This window comes from Cibotium barometz, chromosome 25 (assembly GCF_041138505.1).
Source record: "Cibotium barometz isolate CiBa-2024 chromosome 25, ASM4113850v1, whole genome shotgun sequence".
Classification (NCBI taxonomy): domain Eukaryota; kingdom Viridiplantae; phylum Streptophyta; class Polypodiopsida; order Cyatheales; family Cibotiaceae; genus Cibotium; species Cibotium barometz.
Window position 1 is genome coordinate 37,954,557 of NC_141070.1, and position 14,871 is coordinate 37,969,427.

At 36.1% G+C, this 14,871-nt stretch overlaps 1 protein-coding gene across 1 annotated transcript; it reads left to right on the forward strand.

Annotated features, from left to right (window-relative positions):
* The first annotated feature begins 9,024 nt into the window (after positions 1 to 9,024).
* LOC147624533 (NDR1/HIN1-like protein 26) lies at positions 9,025 to 11,135 on the forward strand. The gene is made up of 2 exons (XM_086819552.1): positions 9,025 to 10,245; positions 10,834 to 11,135. Exons 1-2 carry the CDS (start codon positions 9,685 to 9,687, stop codon positions 10,924 to 10,926), a joined length of 654 nt encoding a protein of 217 aa, XP_086675678.1. The 5' UTR covers positions 9,025 to 9,684; the 3' UTR covers positions 10,927 to 11,135.
* The last annotated feature ends 3,736 nt before the right edge of the window (positions 11,136 to 14,871 follow it).

Below are 14,871 nucleotides of genomic sequence, written 5' to 3' on the forward strand. Positions count from 1 at the left end.
GAAGGTGGTGACGATTGGATTATCATTATATAATGATAGAAAAATCCTTACTGGGCTTACTAAATATTTGAAACATGGGATAAAGGAGGATTCAAAGAGATCCTTAAGCTTTGTGCCAATGTTGCCCTCTTCTCCTTACAAGAAAATTTAGAAATCTCACAAAAAGAAGCTAGAACAGCATTGAATGGAGTTTCATCTTTCTTTGATAATAATGTTTTACTTATTGGTCACTTGGAAAACCTCTACCACTAATAAATCAAGCAATTCCTCACTTGTTGATGTTCCCCTTGATTGACAATAAAATTGGAGTTCTTAAATGTAAGTCTCTCTCTCTCTCTCTCTCTCTCTCTCTCTCACACACACACACACACACACACACACACACACACACACATACACATCCTAGTGGTTGTGTGAATAGCAAGAGCTCTAATCTACTTTTTCTATTTGATCTTAAGCTTCAAGACCTTACATGCTATGAAAATTCACCCAAATTACTGTTATGTTTGTCTTTACTTGTTGAAGTCTCTACTCACCATATTTGATTTTTAAGACTTTTGACATTGCGTAAGATTAGATATACTTCTAGGTGGGTTCACCTTAATTATTGTTATGTTTGTCTTTACTTATTTAAGTCTCTTCTCACCATATATTATTTTCTAAGACTTTGACATTGCTTATGATTAGATATAATTTTAGGTTGGTTCAAAGAACAACTTAGAAAGCTTACATCAAACCTACTATAAACAATGGTTAACTTATCTAAGCTAATGAATAAGCCCATCCCTACATAAGCTAATGAATAAACCCATTCCCATCTAATGTGCATGTTGCCCAATTATTTAACCATGAGAGTAAATCCTATAATTCCTAGTATTTTCTCTTAAAAAAATTTAAGCCAATTGGTTAAGATTGTGCATTTCCTTAGAGTTCAAAAAGCTCAAGTAAGACATATAGGGTGCATTAAATCATGCACCGTGCATGATTTAATGTAAGAGTTTGGTGTGTTATTCATTTGCCATGCATGCAGTCCTGTGTCTAGATATGTCCTTATTGAAATTTGCTCTTCTTTTCGTATCACCAAAACTCTTACACTATCTTTTTTTAAAGCTCTACTAGTCAATATGCATAGCACACATTTGAATCTCCTTGCATAACACCTTGTCTAAATCTAATTGGTATAATTGCATTTCTATCGAAGATCATCCCTCTTTGAATGGTAGGTTTGTATGCTTGTAATTCTTAAGACAATCATAAACACATAATCCTTTGTTTTTAATAAAAGTGTGGCCTTATATTTTAAAAGTCTTTCTTGATAGTTACGATGCAAAATTTTTTCATCACTTTTGTAATAATGGCACATTATTCATATGTAGATGATGTTAATTTGGCATGTTATGCTTCAAAATCTAGTTCTTGAAAATCCCTTCTCTTATCACTTTTTTAATTTTGCTTTTGCTATCTATGACAATACCTTCTATGATAGTTTTTGTTTCTTGGCTCCTTCACTCGACTTCTCAACTCGACTTCTCAAGTCTCCTATCCTTTGCATACTATTTAAATCTCTTTCACCACCATAAAGACTAGTTATCTTACCTTATTACTTCAAAAATCATCATAGGCTTGGAAAAACAAGTGGCCATAGCATTCCTCATCATCCACATAGAAGCAAGGCACAAGTTTCTTTTGTCTTGCAGCACCATCAAATCACTTGGTCTTGCTCGAGAAGCTGTTAAACAAGCCAACAAGTTTAAAAAAACACTCAGTTCACCAAATGAAAGAAGTATAAACAAAAGTGTAGGAAATGAGAAATATGGGAAATATTTATCCTACTAAAATCTATGATAAGCTCGCTAGGAGTGAACTTGTCATAAGTCCATAGACACAAAATAGTACACTTATGTTAACCGAATAGAAAATATACACTTTAAAGCAAAAACATAAGAACTGTAAAAATCAAAGAACATGACTACTACCTAGCTTATTTTAATATATACTCGACAAGCCTAAATCAAAGAACATGACTACTACCTAGCTTATTTTAATATATACTCGACAAGCCTAAATATGGAAAACTAGCTTGTTTCATGACTACTACCTAGCTTATTTTAATATATACTCGACAAGCCTAAATATGGAAAACTAGCTTGTTTCATAAGTAAAAGAAAAACACATTAAAAGCAAAAACGTAAGAATTGTAAAAATCAAAGAACATAAGTACTACTTAGCTTGTTTTAATATATACTTAACAAGCCTAAAGATGGAAAACTAGCTTGTTTCATAAGCAAAAGAAAAACACATTAAAAGCACAAAATGTATATAGCTCGAGGGGTTCACTATATCTAAACCCTCTGTATCACGTGCACTCAAGGCCTACTTTAGAAACCCTTTATCTATGAATTTTTAATGAATAAAACACACCCTTTTTCTATTCAACTTGTGAATACCCCCTACCCTTTTGTATGTAAAAAAATATGTTAAAAAAAGATTTTAAAAATCCCTTCTATTGAATCCACATGCTACACTTACATATTTATGAGTGACCCCCCCCCCCCCCCCCCCCCCCGGCCCCCCTCGAGGTATAGAGTAAGAACTAGAAGAAATGAGATACACAAGCTGTATAAGATGAGGATGTGGAACAAGCTTGCCAGAAGTGCCAACGATGTGGAAATAGCTTAATAGAGTCAAATGAGTATGCCAACTTCTCAATGATCCAAAGTGTAAGCACAAATGGCAAAAAGCCAACTTCTCAATGATCCAAAGTGTAAGCACAAATGGCAAAAAACATGTAAAAGGAGGTCGAATGTGAGGAAACTTGGATGGGTTTCAACCATTGTTTTTTTCCACATTCCCATGATTTTTAGTACTATATTGTACCTCAAAGTAAGCTTGAAAAAATAATTTTAAAAAAGAAAACACCAAATATGTATTAATAGAATTGTATATAGTGTTGAGCCGAGCGCTAGGGATTTCAAAAATCTACCTCGTGTGATTTCTTTGAGTAAATGTAAAAAAGTTCCAATTGAATGTTTTTCTAAATATCTAAGAACTTCTTCATAGATGTGGTTGAGCATTACCTTAAACATTGTTAAGTATGGATCAAAGTGATGCTTCATGTGGTGAAGTCTAAAGATCCTATGCCACCAAAGACTTTCATAATTATCGGGAAAGGTTTGGGAAATAGGTTCACTTTAACCTAATACTTGTTCAACTTTAGAAAAGTCCTCCTCAAATAGATGGGAGAAGGAAAACTTACATCTCTTTAAGTTTTCAAATGATAGTTATAATTCAATCAAAACATGGAGAGTATGCTTGTTCAATATTGCTAATATCCACATTGAGAAGGTTTATTGTAAGATTCATTAAAATAATTATCTTGCTACATAGGGAATGTTCGTGTGGGTTTGGTGTCATTTGGATTCAACTTCATAAGGTGATGATGATGTGGGGGTTAGTATAGGAGTAATGATATAAAAAGCATTAGTGGGCTAACTAAATAGATATAGTGGTGGGTAAAGGAGAGTTTAAAGGGATCTTAAAATTCTTTAATGTTGTAACTATCTTCTCCTTGCAAAAAAAATATAAAAATAAATCTTAGAAAGCTCATAAAAAACCTTTCCTTGTGGGTATTGTGTACCACTATACTATTTGCCACCAATAAAGTGTGGCCTCTAATACAATTTAACTCACATGCATATCTATTTCCTTAATCGCTTTCTCCTCCTTTACTATTGGCCATCCTCTACCTTTCTCACCTCCTGTGACAATAGTAAACTTTGAAGCATAGAGCATCAAAGTCATGAATAGAGAGTAAAGGTAAGTTAGCACACCCTTAAGATTTCCCTTGCACACTTCAATTAGACCTGCTCTTGCATCTTCAATTTGAGTGCTTTGAGAGGGATAAAGTGAGCATTTCTGTGTACAAGTTACTCCTCTATGTGTGTGTGTGTGTGTGTGTGTGTGAGAGAGAGAGAGAGAGAGAGAGAGAGAGAGAGGGAGAGAGAGAGAGAGAGAGAGAGGGAGAGAGAGAGAGAGAGAGAGAGATTCTTTGTTGATTGGCCATTGAAACAAAAGGGGGGTAGAGCCACCTGCATTCTGAAGAAATACAGCATTTTTACGTACAATAGCACATATCATGTGAGAATTGGAATGTTACCTTTTAAGGCTACGTATGACTACAAGGTGCATGTGCCAATTGTAGCATTCAAGCATGATAATGTGAATCCCCATGCAAGGGATGAAGTGAAAAGGATGCAAGCTCTCTCCTAAACATGCAAAGAGAATGATAATGTGAATCCTCATGCAAAGGATAATGTGAAAAGGATGCAAGCTGTCTTACAAACATGCAAGGAGAACATCAAGAAGTCTCAAGAGAAGATGAAGCATTATGAAGATGCACACTAAAATACCATTATGAAGATGCACACTAAAATACCATTATGAAGATGCACACTAAAGACCGTTGGAATTCAAAGAGGGGGAGTTTTTGTTCTTAAGGATACCCAAAACTTGGTATGGTTCTCTCAAGGGGAACACCAACACAAAGCTTGCACACCAATTTTATGGTCACTATAAGGTGTTGAGAAGAGTTGGATCAATTACTAATTCCATCCACTACAAAGATACATAATGTCTTCCAAGTGGCATATCTAGGGTCAGAAGTGCAAATCTTGGATGAGCTTCCACCTATGAGCAAAGATGGCATGGTGGAGTACATTCTCGAAAAAGTGTTGGGGGAGAGAGAATGTAAAGGTACTTCACAACCATTATTTATGTGAATACCTTGTCAAGTGGAGGGGATTACCTCGAGATGAAGCAACATGGCAGCCTAACTCTTTGTTTGAGGGGTTTGAGCACCTTTGGAATGCATATGAAGAGGTTTTATGAGCTAAAAATAGTAAAAACCAGCTTTCTATAATTTCTTGAAATTCATTGTTATAAGCTCAAAATGGATGCAAATGGTGAGTGCGCTTCATGGAAGTTATATACTATTAAGTACTATGCTTTGGATGTTGTCAAGGAGCATTACATGAAGATTTGAAGCCATTAACTCAACCATGCTTTCTTGGATAGTTTTGTACATGGATTAGTGTTGGTAGGTTTCCTTGATGCCTCACTCATACCTTTCTCATACATTGGTCTTTCACATTATGCATGTTTTGGGGATGGAACATACTTGGGTGGGGATGGAACATACTTGGGTGGGGATGGTTTTTAATTATATCCGAAGCCTAGGCACATATATTATGTCATATGGAGGATAAATAATGCGCCTGGACTATGGGCCAAACAATGTGAAAAGGGGTATGGGCCAAGGGCTTAAATGAATGTGGACATGGGCCTTGGTATACATGACATTTGTAGTTATAGTAATCATAATTAATGACTACTTATCACATTTACAAGCTTTCATGGCTTGCCTTCTCTTTAGGATGGTGACTACACCCATGTCTACTCCATGCCATGAGTAGCCCCTCCCTTGCAATGTGTAAATTTATGATTATACAATCTCCCATTTACTTTATCAAAGATTAGAACTTTATTGATGATGTAGTTGTGCACCTACATGGAAAAAGTTCAGTGCTGATTTCTGTTGGAAGCTTGTGAACGTGGTCTACATGGCAAATGTAGGCAAATGTTCAATGCTAATTTCCATTGGAAGCTTGTGAACTTGACCTACACCCATGTCTACTCCATGCTCATGAGTATTCCCTCTCTTGCAGTGTGCAGCTTTACGATTGCACAATCTCCCATCTACTTTATCAAAGATTACAACTTTATTGATCATGTAGTTATGTGCCTACATGGCAAAATATCAATGCTAATTTCCATTAGAACTTGTGAACTTGGCCTACATGGCAAATGTTTAGTGCAAATTTAAGTTGGAAGCTTGTGAACTTGGCCTATGACATAGGCCAAGATCCTACACCACCCACAATTACTCAATAAGCAACTACCTAGGGAATGCTTGTATCCATTTTTGCCATTTTAATTCACCTTTAAGGTGTTGTGATGATTGGATTATCATTACATAATGATAAAAAATTCTTACTGGGCTTACTAAATATTTTAAACATGGGATAAAGGAGGATTCAAAGAGATCCTTAAGATTTGTGCAATATTGCCCTCTTCTCCTTATAAGAAACTTTAGAAAGCTCACAAAAAGAAGCTAGAAAATCATTGAAGGGAGTTTCACCTTTCTTTTTTGATAATGTTGTACTTACCACTTGGAAAATCTCTACCACTAATAAATCGAGCAATTCCTCTCACTTGTTGATGTTTCCCTTGATCGACAATAAAATTGGAGTTCCTAAACTCTCTCTCTCTCTCTCTCTCACACACACACACACACATTCGCCCCCCCACTTCACACACACACACACACACACACACACACACACACACAAACACACACATACTAGTGCTTATGTGAGCAGCAAGGGTGGTGATCTACTTTTGCTATTTGATCTCGAGCTTCAAGACCTTCCATGCTTTGAAATTTCTTCCAAATCACTGTTATGTTTGTTTTTACTTATTTAAGTCTCTACTCACCATATATGATTTTTAAATACGTAGACATTTCTTAAGATTAGATATACTTCTACGTTGGTTTGCCCAAATACTGTTATGCTGATCATTACTTATTTAAGTCTCCACTCACCATATATGATTTTCTAAGACTTTGACATTGCTTAAGATTAAATATACTTCTGGGTTGGTTCAAAGAAGGAGAAAGCTTACATCAAACCTACTATAAACAGTGGCTAAGTTATCTAAGCTAATGAATAAGATCCATTCCCATCTAATGTGCATGTTGCCTAAATATTTAACCATGAGAGTCAATCCTATGATTCCCAGATTTTTCTGTTAAAAAAATTAAACCAATTGGTTAAGATTGTGTGTTTTCTTAGAGTTCAAAAAACTAAAGCAAGACATGCACCCTACATGATGTTGCATTAAATCATGCACGTAGCATGATTTAATGCAAGATTTTAGTGTGTTATTCATTTGCATCCATATAGTCCTATGCCTAGAGATGTCCTTATTGGAGTTTGTTCTTGTTTTTGTATCACCAAAACCCTCACACTATCGTTTTTTATAGCTCTACTACTAGTCAATATGCATAGCACACATTTGAATCTCCTTTCGTAGAACCTTCGTCTAAACCTAATTAGTACAATTACATTTCTATCGAACATCATCTTTGTTTATATGCTTGCAATTATAGACACATAATCCTTCGTTTTTAGTAAAAGTGTGGTGTTATATTTTTAAAAGTGTTCGTCGATAGTTACCACATGAAAAATCCATTCGTCATTTTTGTAATAATAGCACATCATTCATATGTAGATGATGTTAGTTTGGCATGTCATGCTTCAAAAGCTAGCTCTTGAAAATCCATTCTCTTATCACTTTTTTTTAAGTTTTCTTTTGCTATGACAATATCTTCTCTGGTAGTTTATAATTATCTTAGCACCTTATTACTTGAGCAATCATCATAGTCTTGGAAAAACAAGTGGCCATGCTTATTATTTTGCTTGAGAAGCTGTTAAACAAGCCAATAAGTAGAAAAACTCTAAGCTCACCAAATGAAAGAAGTGTTAACATTAAAAGTGTAGGAAATGAGAAATATGGGCAATATTTGTCCTACTAAAATCTATGATAAGCTCACTAGGAGTGAACATGTCACAAGGTCATAGACACAAAAGAGCACGCTTGTGTGAAACTGAATAGAAGACATATACTTTAAAGAAAAAAAAAGTAAGAATTATAAAAATCAAAGAACATCAATGCTACCCACCTTCCTTGAATATATACTCGACAAGCCCAAAGATGGAAAACTAGCTTGCTTCATAAGCAAAAGGAAAACACATGAAAACCATAAAATGTATAGAGCAAGATCTAGAAGAAATGAGATACACAAGCTATACAAGTTGAGGATGTGGAACAAGCTTGCTAGAAGTGGCAACAATGTGGAAATAGTTTAATAGAGTCAAATGAGCATCAACTTCTTAGTGATCCAAAGTGTAAGCATAAATTGCAAAAAACATGTAAAAGGAGGCCGAATGCGGAACAAGCTTGCTAGAAGTGGCAACAATGTGGAAATAGTTTAATAGAGTCAAATGAGCATCAACTTCTTAGTGATCCAAAGTGTAAGCATAAATTGCTAAAAACATGTAAAAGGAGGCCGAATGTGATGAGTTCCATTATTTTTTAGTTTTTTTTCCCAAATTTCTATGATTTTTAGTACTATATTGTACCTTAAAATAAGCTTATGAAAAATATTTGAGAAAAGAAAACACCAAATATGTATTGGCAATATAATTGTATATAGTGTTGGGGTGAGGGATTTCAAAAATCTATGTAGTGTGATTTTTTTAATAAAACCTAAAAAATGTGTCAATTGAATGTTTTTCTAAAGCTCTGAGATTTTCTTCATGGATTTGGTTGAACATTAACTTAAACGTTGTTGAATATGGATCAAAGTGATGCTTCATTGGTGGAGTCTAAGAAATAGGTAGATACCAAAAACCCTATGCCACCAAACACTTTTTCATAAACAACTATAAGGCAAGGCTTAGGAAATAGGTTCATTTTAATCATCTGAAACTTGTTCAACTTTAGAAAAGTAGTCCTCAAATTGATGGGAGAAGGAAAAGTATCTCTTAAAGTTTTCAAATAATAGTTATAACTCAATCGAAACAACATGAAGAATATGCTTGTTAGATATGGCTAATATCCACTTTGAGAAGGTTTGATGTAAGGTTAATATAAACAAAACTAGTCTTGCTACCTAGGAATAATGATATAAAAAGCATTAGTGGGCTAACTAAATAGATATAGTGGTGGGGTAAAGGAGAGCTTAAAGGGATCATCAATTGTGTAATGGTGTAACTCTATGCTCCTTGCAAAAAATATATGAAAAGAAATCTTAGAAAGCACATAAAAAAAACCTTTCCTTGTGGGTGTTGTGTACCAATATACTATTGTTCCACCGATAAAGTGTGGCCTTGCTACAATTTAACCTTGATCTGTTGCTCCTCCTCTACTATCTAGTGGCCCTCCCCTACCTTTTCTCACCTCCTGACAGTAAGTAAACTTTGAAGCACAGAGCATCAAATTCACAGAGAGTGAAGGTAAGTTAGCACACCCTGAAGGCTTCCCTTGCACACTTCATTCAGACCTGTTGTAGCATCTTCAGTTTGAGTGTTTTGAGAGGGATAAAGTGAGCATATCTGTGTACAAGTTACTCCTCTGTGTGTGTGTGTGTGTGTGAGAGAGAGAGAGAGAGATTGCTTCTCTGTTGATTGGCCTTTGAAAAAACAAAAGGGGGGTAAATCCACCTGCATTCTGAAGCAGTAATCGTGTTGATGGGGCTTTCAGAAAGGCAGATAAGCTTAACGTGTTGATTAGGGTTTTTGAGAGAGAAGAGCAGAGTTCTGTTCATGTGCCTTTGATGAGAAAGCAGAGGAGAGCACAGGTCTTAAAAAGCAAAGCAAAAAGCTTAGAAATTATGGGTGGGTCTGTGGAGAGCAAGATTTGATGGTGTTATGATGGGGTATTATGTGAGGGCATAAAAGTGTGTATGCTAGAAAGCAGCACTTTTTGAGGGGAGGGAAAAAAGCTAGTTTAAATTAGCAAGGGAAAGAGGGGGAAGCAACAACACAGAGGAGGGCATCCAAGATGGCCTATGGCAGAGCAGACATGCCCTCAACATACCATGAGGATGCCCCTACACATGGCCTCTGTAGTTGCTGCTGCTGTCTCTCTCTATCCCTGCTCCTCCTCCTAGTCATTGCCCTTGGCATTGCCCTCTTCTTCATCCTCGTCATGAAGCCCGCAAAGCCGGAGTTCAGCCTACAGTCCGCGAGCTTACAGAGCTTCCAAGTGGACAAGCAGCTGCAAGACCTCTTCAATTTTGCAGTCTACCTTTCCATGAACATTACCCTCATCTTCTCTGCAAGCAACCCCAACAAGGTGGCTATTAACTATAGCCCCACAAAGCTTAATTGTGTCTACAAAAATTCCCTTCTTGGTGTTGCCAATGTCCCTGCCTTCCACCAGCCTGCTCATAGCCGCAGTGCCCTCACCGCCGCCGTCGTCGTCGACCGCCTCAACGTCCTCCAATCATCCTCCCTGGACCTCCTCAATGATGCTACCTTGCATGACAGAGTGGCCCTTAACATCAATGGACCTGTGGAGGCTCGTGTTAAGGTGATTGGTATTAATTCACCCAAAGTCAAGGCAAGCTTCTTTCTCACATATACTCTGCATACATGTGTATGCATGCATGCATTTCTTTTCAAAAAAAAATTACAGAGACTTTCTATAAATTTTAGCTCTTGCATGTGCATATGATGCATTTTTTTGATTGGGCTTTTATAGATGGCTTCTTGTTGGGCTATGGTCAAATCTTATGGTTAATTCTTCTTTATGCATTTTGGGCTTGCTTAGAGATGCAATTTTGGGGGGGTTTTTATGGAATGCTTTTGGTTTGCTTAGACCTGTATAAGAAAAATGCTTAAAAGGATTGGGTTTTTTCTTCTTCTTTCAAATGCTTTATTTTTGGGCAATGTTTAAATCCTATGATTAAATCTCTCTCTTTCTTATGCATTCAAGCTTTATTTAGAGCTTCAATTTAGGGAATTTTTTTTTAAATTAAAAAAAAATTGCTTCTAAATCATGTGATTAATACCTTCTTATGCATTTGGGCTTGCTTAATTGTTATGGGCTGAATAAACTTGTGTCATGTTTTGATTAGTGCTTTTTTTTCAATTAGGATGGCTTATGGTAACCTTCACAAATAATTCTATCCACATGTAATGGGTGCAGGTTTCTGTGAATTGCCAGCTTGTTGTTCGCCCTCAAGAGAGAGGAATTGCAAGCACAAAGTGTAATGTGGGTCAAGTCACGATAAGTGATTAAATAATACCTTTTGTTTCTGCATTGATTTTTATGAGAGCAAGGAACACTTGGGCTGTAAAAAGGGGATGCTATCTTTTTTTCCCAAAATCAATTGCAATTTGGAGGTTAATCCACCAACTTATTGGAAAAGTCTTGCCCAATTCGTAGATGGGAACCTTTGGAGTTTGAAGCTCTATAATATTATTTGATCAACCTTAGAAGGTGTTTTTTAAGTGGCATTGGCATTCTCACTAACTCGTGTGTGTGTGTGGTGTGTGTGTGTGTCATATTCTTACTAACTCGTATGTTTGGGTGTAGTAGTAGTAATAGGAAGCTATCCCAAGGCTTATATGTATATGTATATGTATATGTGTATGTGTATGTGTATGTGTATGTGTATGTGTATGTGTATGTGTATGTGTTTAGGGTTTATGTGTATGTGTGTGTGTGTGTGTGTGTGTGTGTGTGTATAGATAGAGAGAGAGAGAGAGAGAGAGAGAGAGAGAGAGAGAGAGAGAGAAGTTTGTTTCCCTTTTTAGTAGCGGCGCGGGAGTAGCCCAATGCTATAGCTTTGGGGCATGTGGGTTCAATACTCTAACCACCATCACCACCCCCTCACCCCAAAAAAAAAAATCCCTCCCCCTTTAAGTTGAGAGGGTCTTTTGAGATGTTTGTAATCCAATGTAATCTGATTAGTAATCTAGTGTAGTACTTATGTTGCATATCCATTGTGAATGTATGCAACTTATAAGTGATGATCCTTACATGTTTATGGGATACTGGGATTTCTTAGTAGTTAACTTTAGATAAATTGTAAGTTATGCATAACTTGCTATCACAAATCCAACTTCTCCCCAATAACACATGCTCTTCCTGCAAGCATCACCACATATGCCTTCCTAGCTCATGAGGTTAGTTTTCATTGAAATATAAACTTTTAAAACTCCTGAGCCTGAATATACTCCTTGAACCTTAGCATTTTTGTGCTTACAATTTGGTCTACCTGAAGTGTGGGTAGAGATTTTATGCATAATAAGTATTATATTAGTGTTATGAATTAGAACTTAGTTAGGAGAATTGGTATTTTACAATAGGTGGAGGTAGTCTATATTAAGCCAATGTCTCTTCATTTTAAATTAACTTCTATATTTACTATTTGGTAAGCATTCACCCTTCATCATCAAATTTGAATGGAACACAAGGCTTTCATAAGCCCTTATTATAGAATTGAAATGATTAAGGGTTAATGCATGCACGTACATTATGGATAATGCCTAGACCTCATTGTGTATGGATTTTGAAATTAAAGCCATTTTGGAAAAAAAAAACTTGTAGAATTCCATTCATACTTTTGCTATGGGAGTCACTGAGCAACGTAACAATTGGCTTAAATTCCTCTTTGTAACAAGCTCAAGATAATAAATGCCAAAGTTGTGTAGGTTTTCTATGTTTGTGGGACTTATAATAGGTAGTCCCAGACTTGTATTTCCAATTAACTACATAAATCCTAAATGAAATAATATCTACATAATTACATGTTTTACTTTCTTAAGCTCGCACTATAACAAATAGGGGGGTATAGCCACATTTCTATCCACAAAGAAATCAAAGGAATTAGAGATTTAAAAAATCATGTTTCATGATTATAAACACAATTAGTAACACGAGTATGGGTTTCCAGTTGGGCTGCTTACTAATCACGTTTATAATTGCATTTATAGCCACATTGATAACCGTATTTATAATCATAAAATAATATATTTTTAAATTAAATTTAACTACATATCATCGAAATCACATTAAGAACATAAAGATCTCATAACATTTAAGAGCATAGAAGGTCATTTACAAATACCAAAAGTATATTTATGATATATATGATATATACAAAAAAAGGAATCATATCCTCAGCCATAAATTATAAACAAAACAAACTATCCTAGAGTGTCCTATTCGTCTTCATCCTAAAGCTTCTTATCATCATCATCATTATGCACCTCATTATCATCATCGTATATAAAATCTAGAAAAGAAATACATTACATAGAGAACTATAATGTTGTGAGAAAAGATAAAAGAGAATATGAAAGAATATTAAATTCATCGTGAATAGGAGCTTGAACTAGACCCCCCTTTTTAAGAAGCCACCACTGTCATGTTTCTTTCTCATCGTGTCTTCGATAAAAATCATAATTTTCTTTTATTGGTGATGAGAGATTAGGTTGTGCTTTCCAAGAAAATAAATTAATCGTGATAATACTTACAAATTTTTCATGAAAGGTGGCTTTCCTACGCAAACCATAGTGTAAGGGGTGGTCCATCACTCACGGGTAATTAAATTGTGATGAGTTGTTGCCTTTTATTATGTATGACCTCCCTTCTCTCTAAATTGGTTCTTTGTAATTCTCTAGTACTTTTTTTGAGCAATGGCTAGGATAGGGGCCACCATGCATTACGTGTCGACATATGGTAGATCTCCTATTGGAGAGATGAAGTTTCATTTTCTCTTTGGCCCAACCTTTATCAAAGCACTTACCCATGGGATTTGAAAACTTTGTATTTAGTATATCTATTATGTGTTTCTTGTCCCAATTATTTTTCTTGGTCCACTTGATAAATGAGTTCTTGTTGACTAATGTCTGTAGGTGATTTATGAAATAGTTACCTTGGGCATCCATGAAAAAACACTCCCATCATCATCCACCATCATCATTCCTCTCATCCTCCATGGATGGCTTACTAGTGTCTGTAGTAGCAAGGCATACACTAAAGCATCCTTGAGAATGATCTGAGAGCTCGTTTTATTCATTCTTGAGAAGCCCTAGATCCTCTTGAGTTGCAAGACGATGGCAACTAGATCTTGAAGTATCATTACACCCCATATGATTTTACAGAGATGGCAGGGTTGAGGTAAGAGAGGTCTCCAAAGTGAAGACCAGAATGGATGGAGAAATAGAAGGGGCCATGGATGGAGGTGCCTATGGAAAAGGGGTGGCCTAGGTAAATGGGAATGTAGATGGAAATAACGATTGCAATGATTGGTTTTTAGAAGGAGATGGTATATATGGGGGGCTTGGAATTTCAACATGAATTCATTCCCATAATGTTGGAAGCATGCTCGATCATATACCTCACGTGTAGTAGCAAAGAATGCAAAAATGTTTGGATCATCATTGGGCCTTGTGGATTTCCATAAGAAGAGTCAGGCCACATCTACAAGGAAGAAGGTATTAACACATGCATAAAGTAAGGTATAAGAATATAGGTAATGAATAGTCATGAAAAAAGGCCTCTATATACATTAGTGGCCTCTATGTGGTGTAAGAGGCAATGCATAGACATAGAGGCCTCTACATATAAGAAGATTCTATTCATAGATGCATAGAGGCCTCTATGCATAAGAGGCTTATATGCATAATAGGCTTCTATACATAGATGAATGGAGGCCTCCATGCATAAGAGACTTCTATGCATAGAGGCCTCTATGCATAAGAGACCTCTCTAAGACTTATGCATAGATGCCTTTATGAATATTAAGAGACTTATATGCATAAGAGACAATGGATAGGCATAGAGGCATCTATGCATAAGGCAATGCATAGGCATAGATCCCTCTATGTATAAAATACTTCTATGTATAAGAAGCAATGTATAGGCATAGAGGCCTCTATGCATAGAGACTTTTATGCATATGAGGTAATGCATATGCATAGAGGCCTCTATGCATATGAGGTAATGCATATGCATAGAGGCCTCTATGCATTAGAGGCAATGCATAGGGATAGAGGCCTCTACACATAAGAGACATCTATGCATAAGAGACTTCTGTGTATAAGAGACATCTATGCATAAGAGACTTCTGTGTATAAGAGATTTCTATTTATAAGAGACTTCTATGCATAGATGCATAGGGGCCTCTATGCATAAGAGACTCCTATGCATAGATGCATAGAGGCCTCTATACAT

What these genes read in the sequence shown, in the direction of transcription:
- LOC147624533 (XM_086819552.1), top strand. Translation starts at nt 9,685, where the DNA reads ATGGCCTATGGCAGAGCAGACATGCCCTCAACATACCATGAGGATGCC. An exon ending in TTAATTCACCCAAAGTCAAG is followed by an intron (nt 10,246 to 10,833) that starts GCAAGCTTCTTT and finishes TAATGGGTGCAG; the next exon opens with GTTTCTGTGAATTGCCAGCT.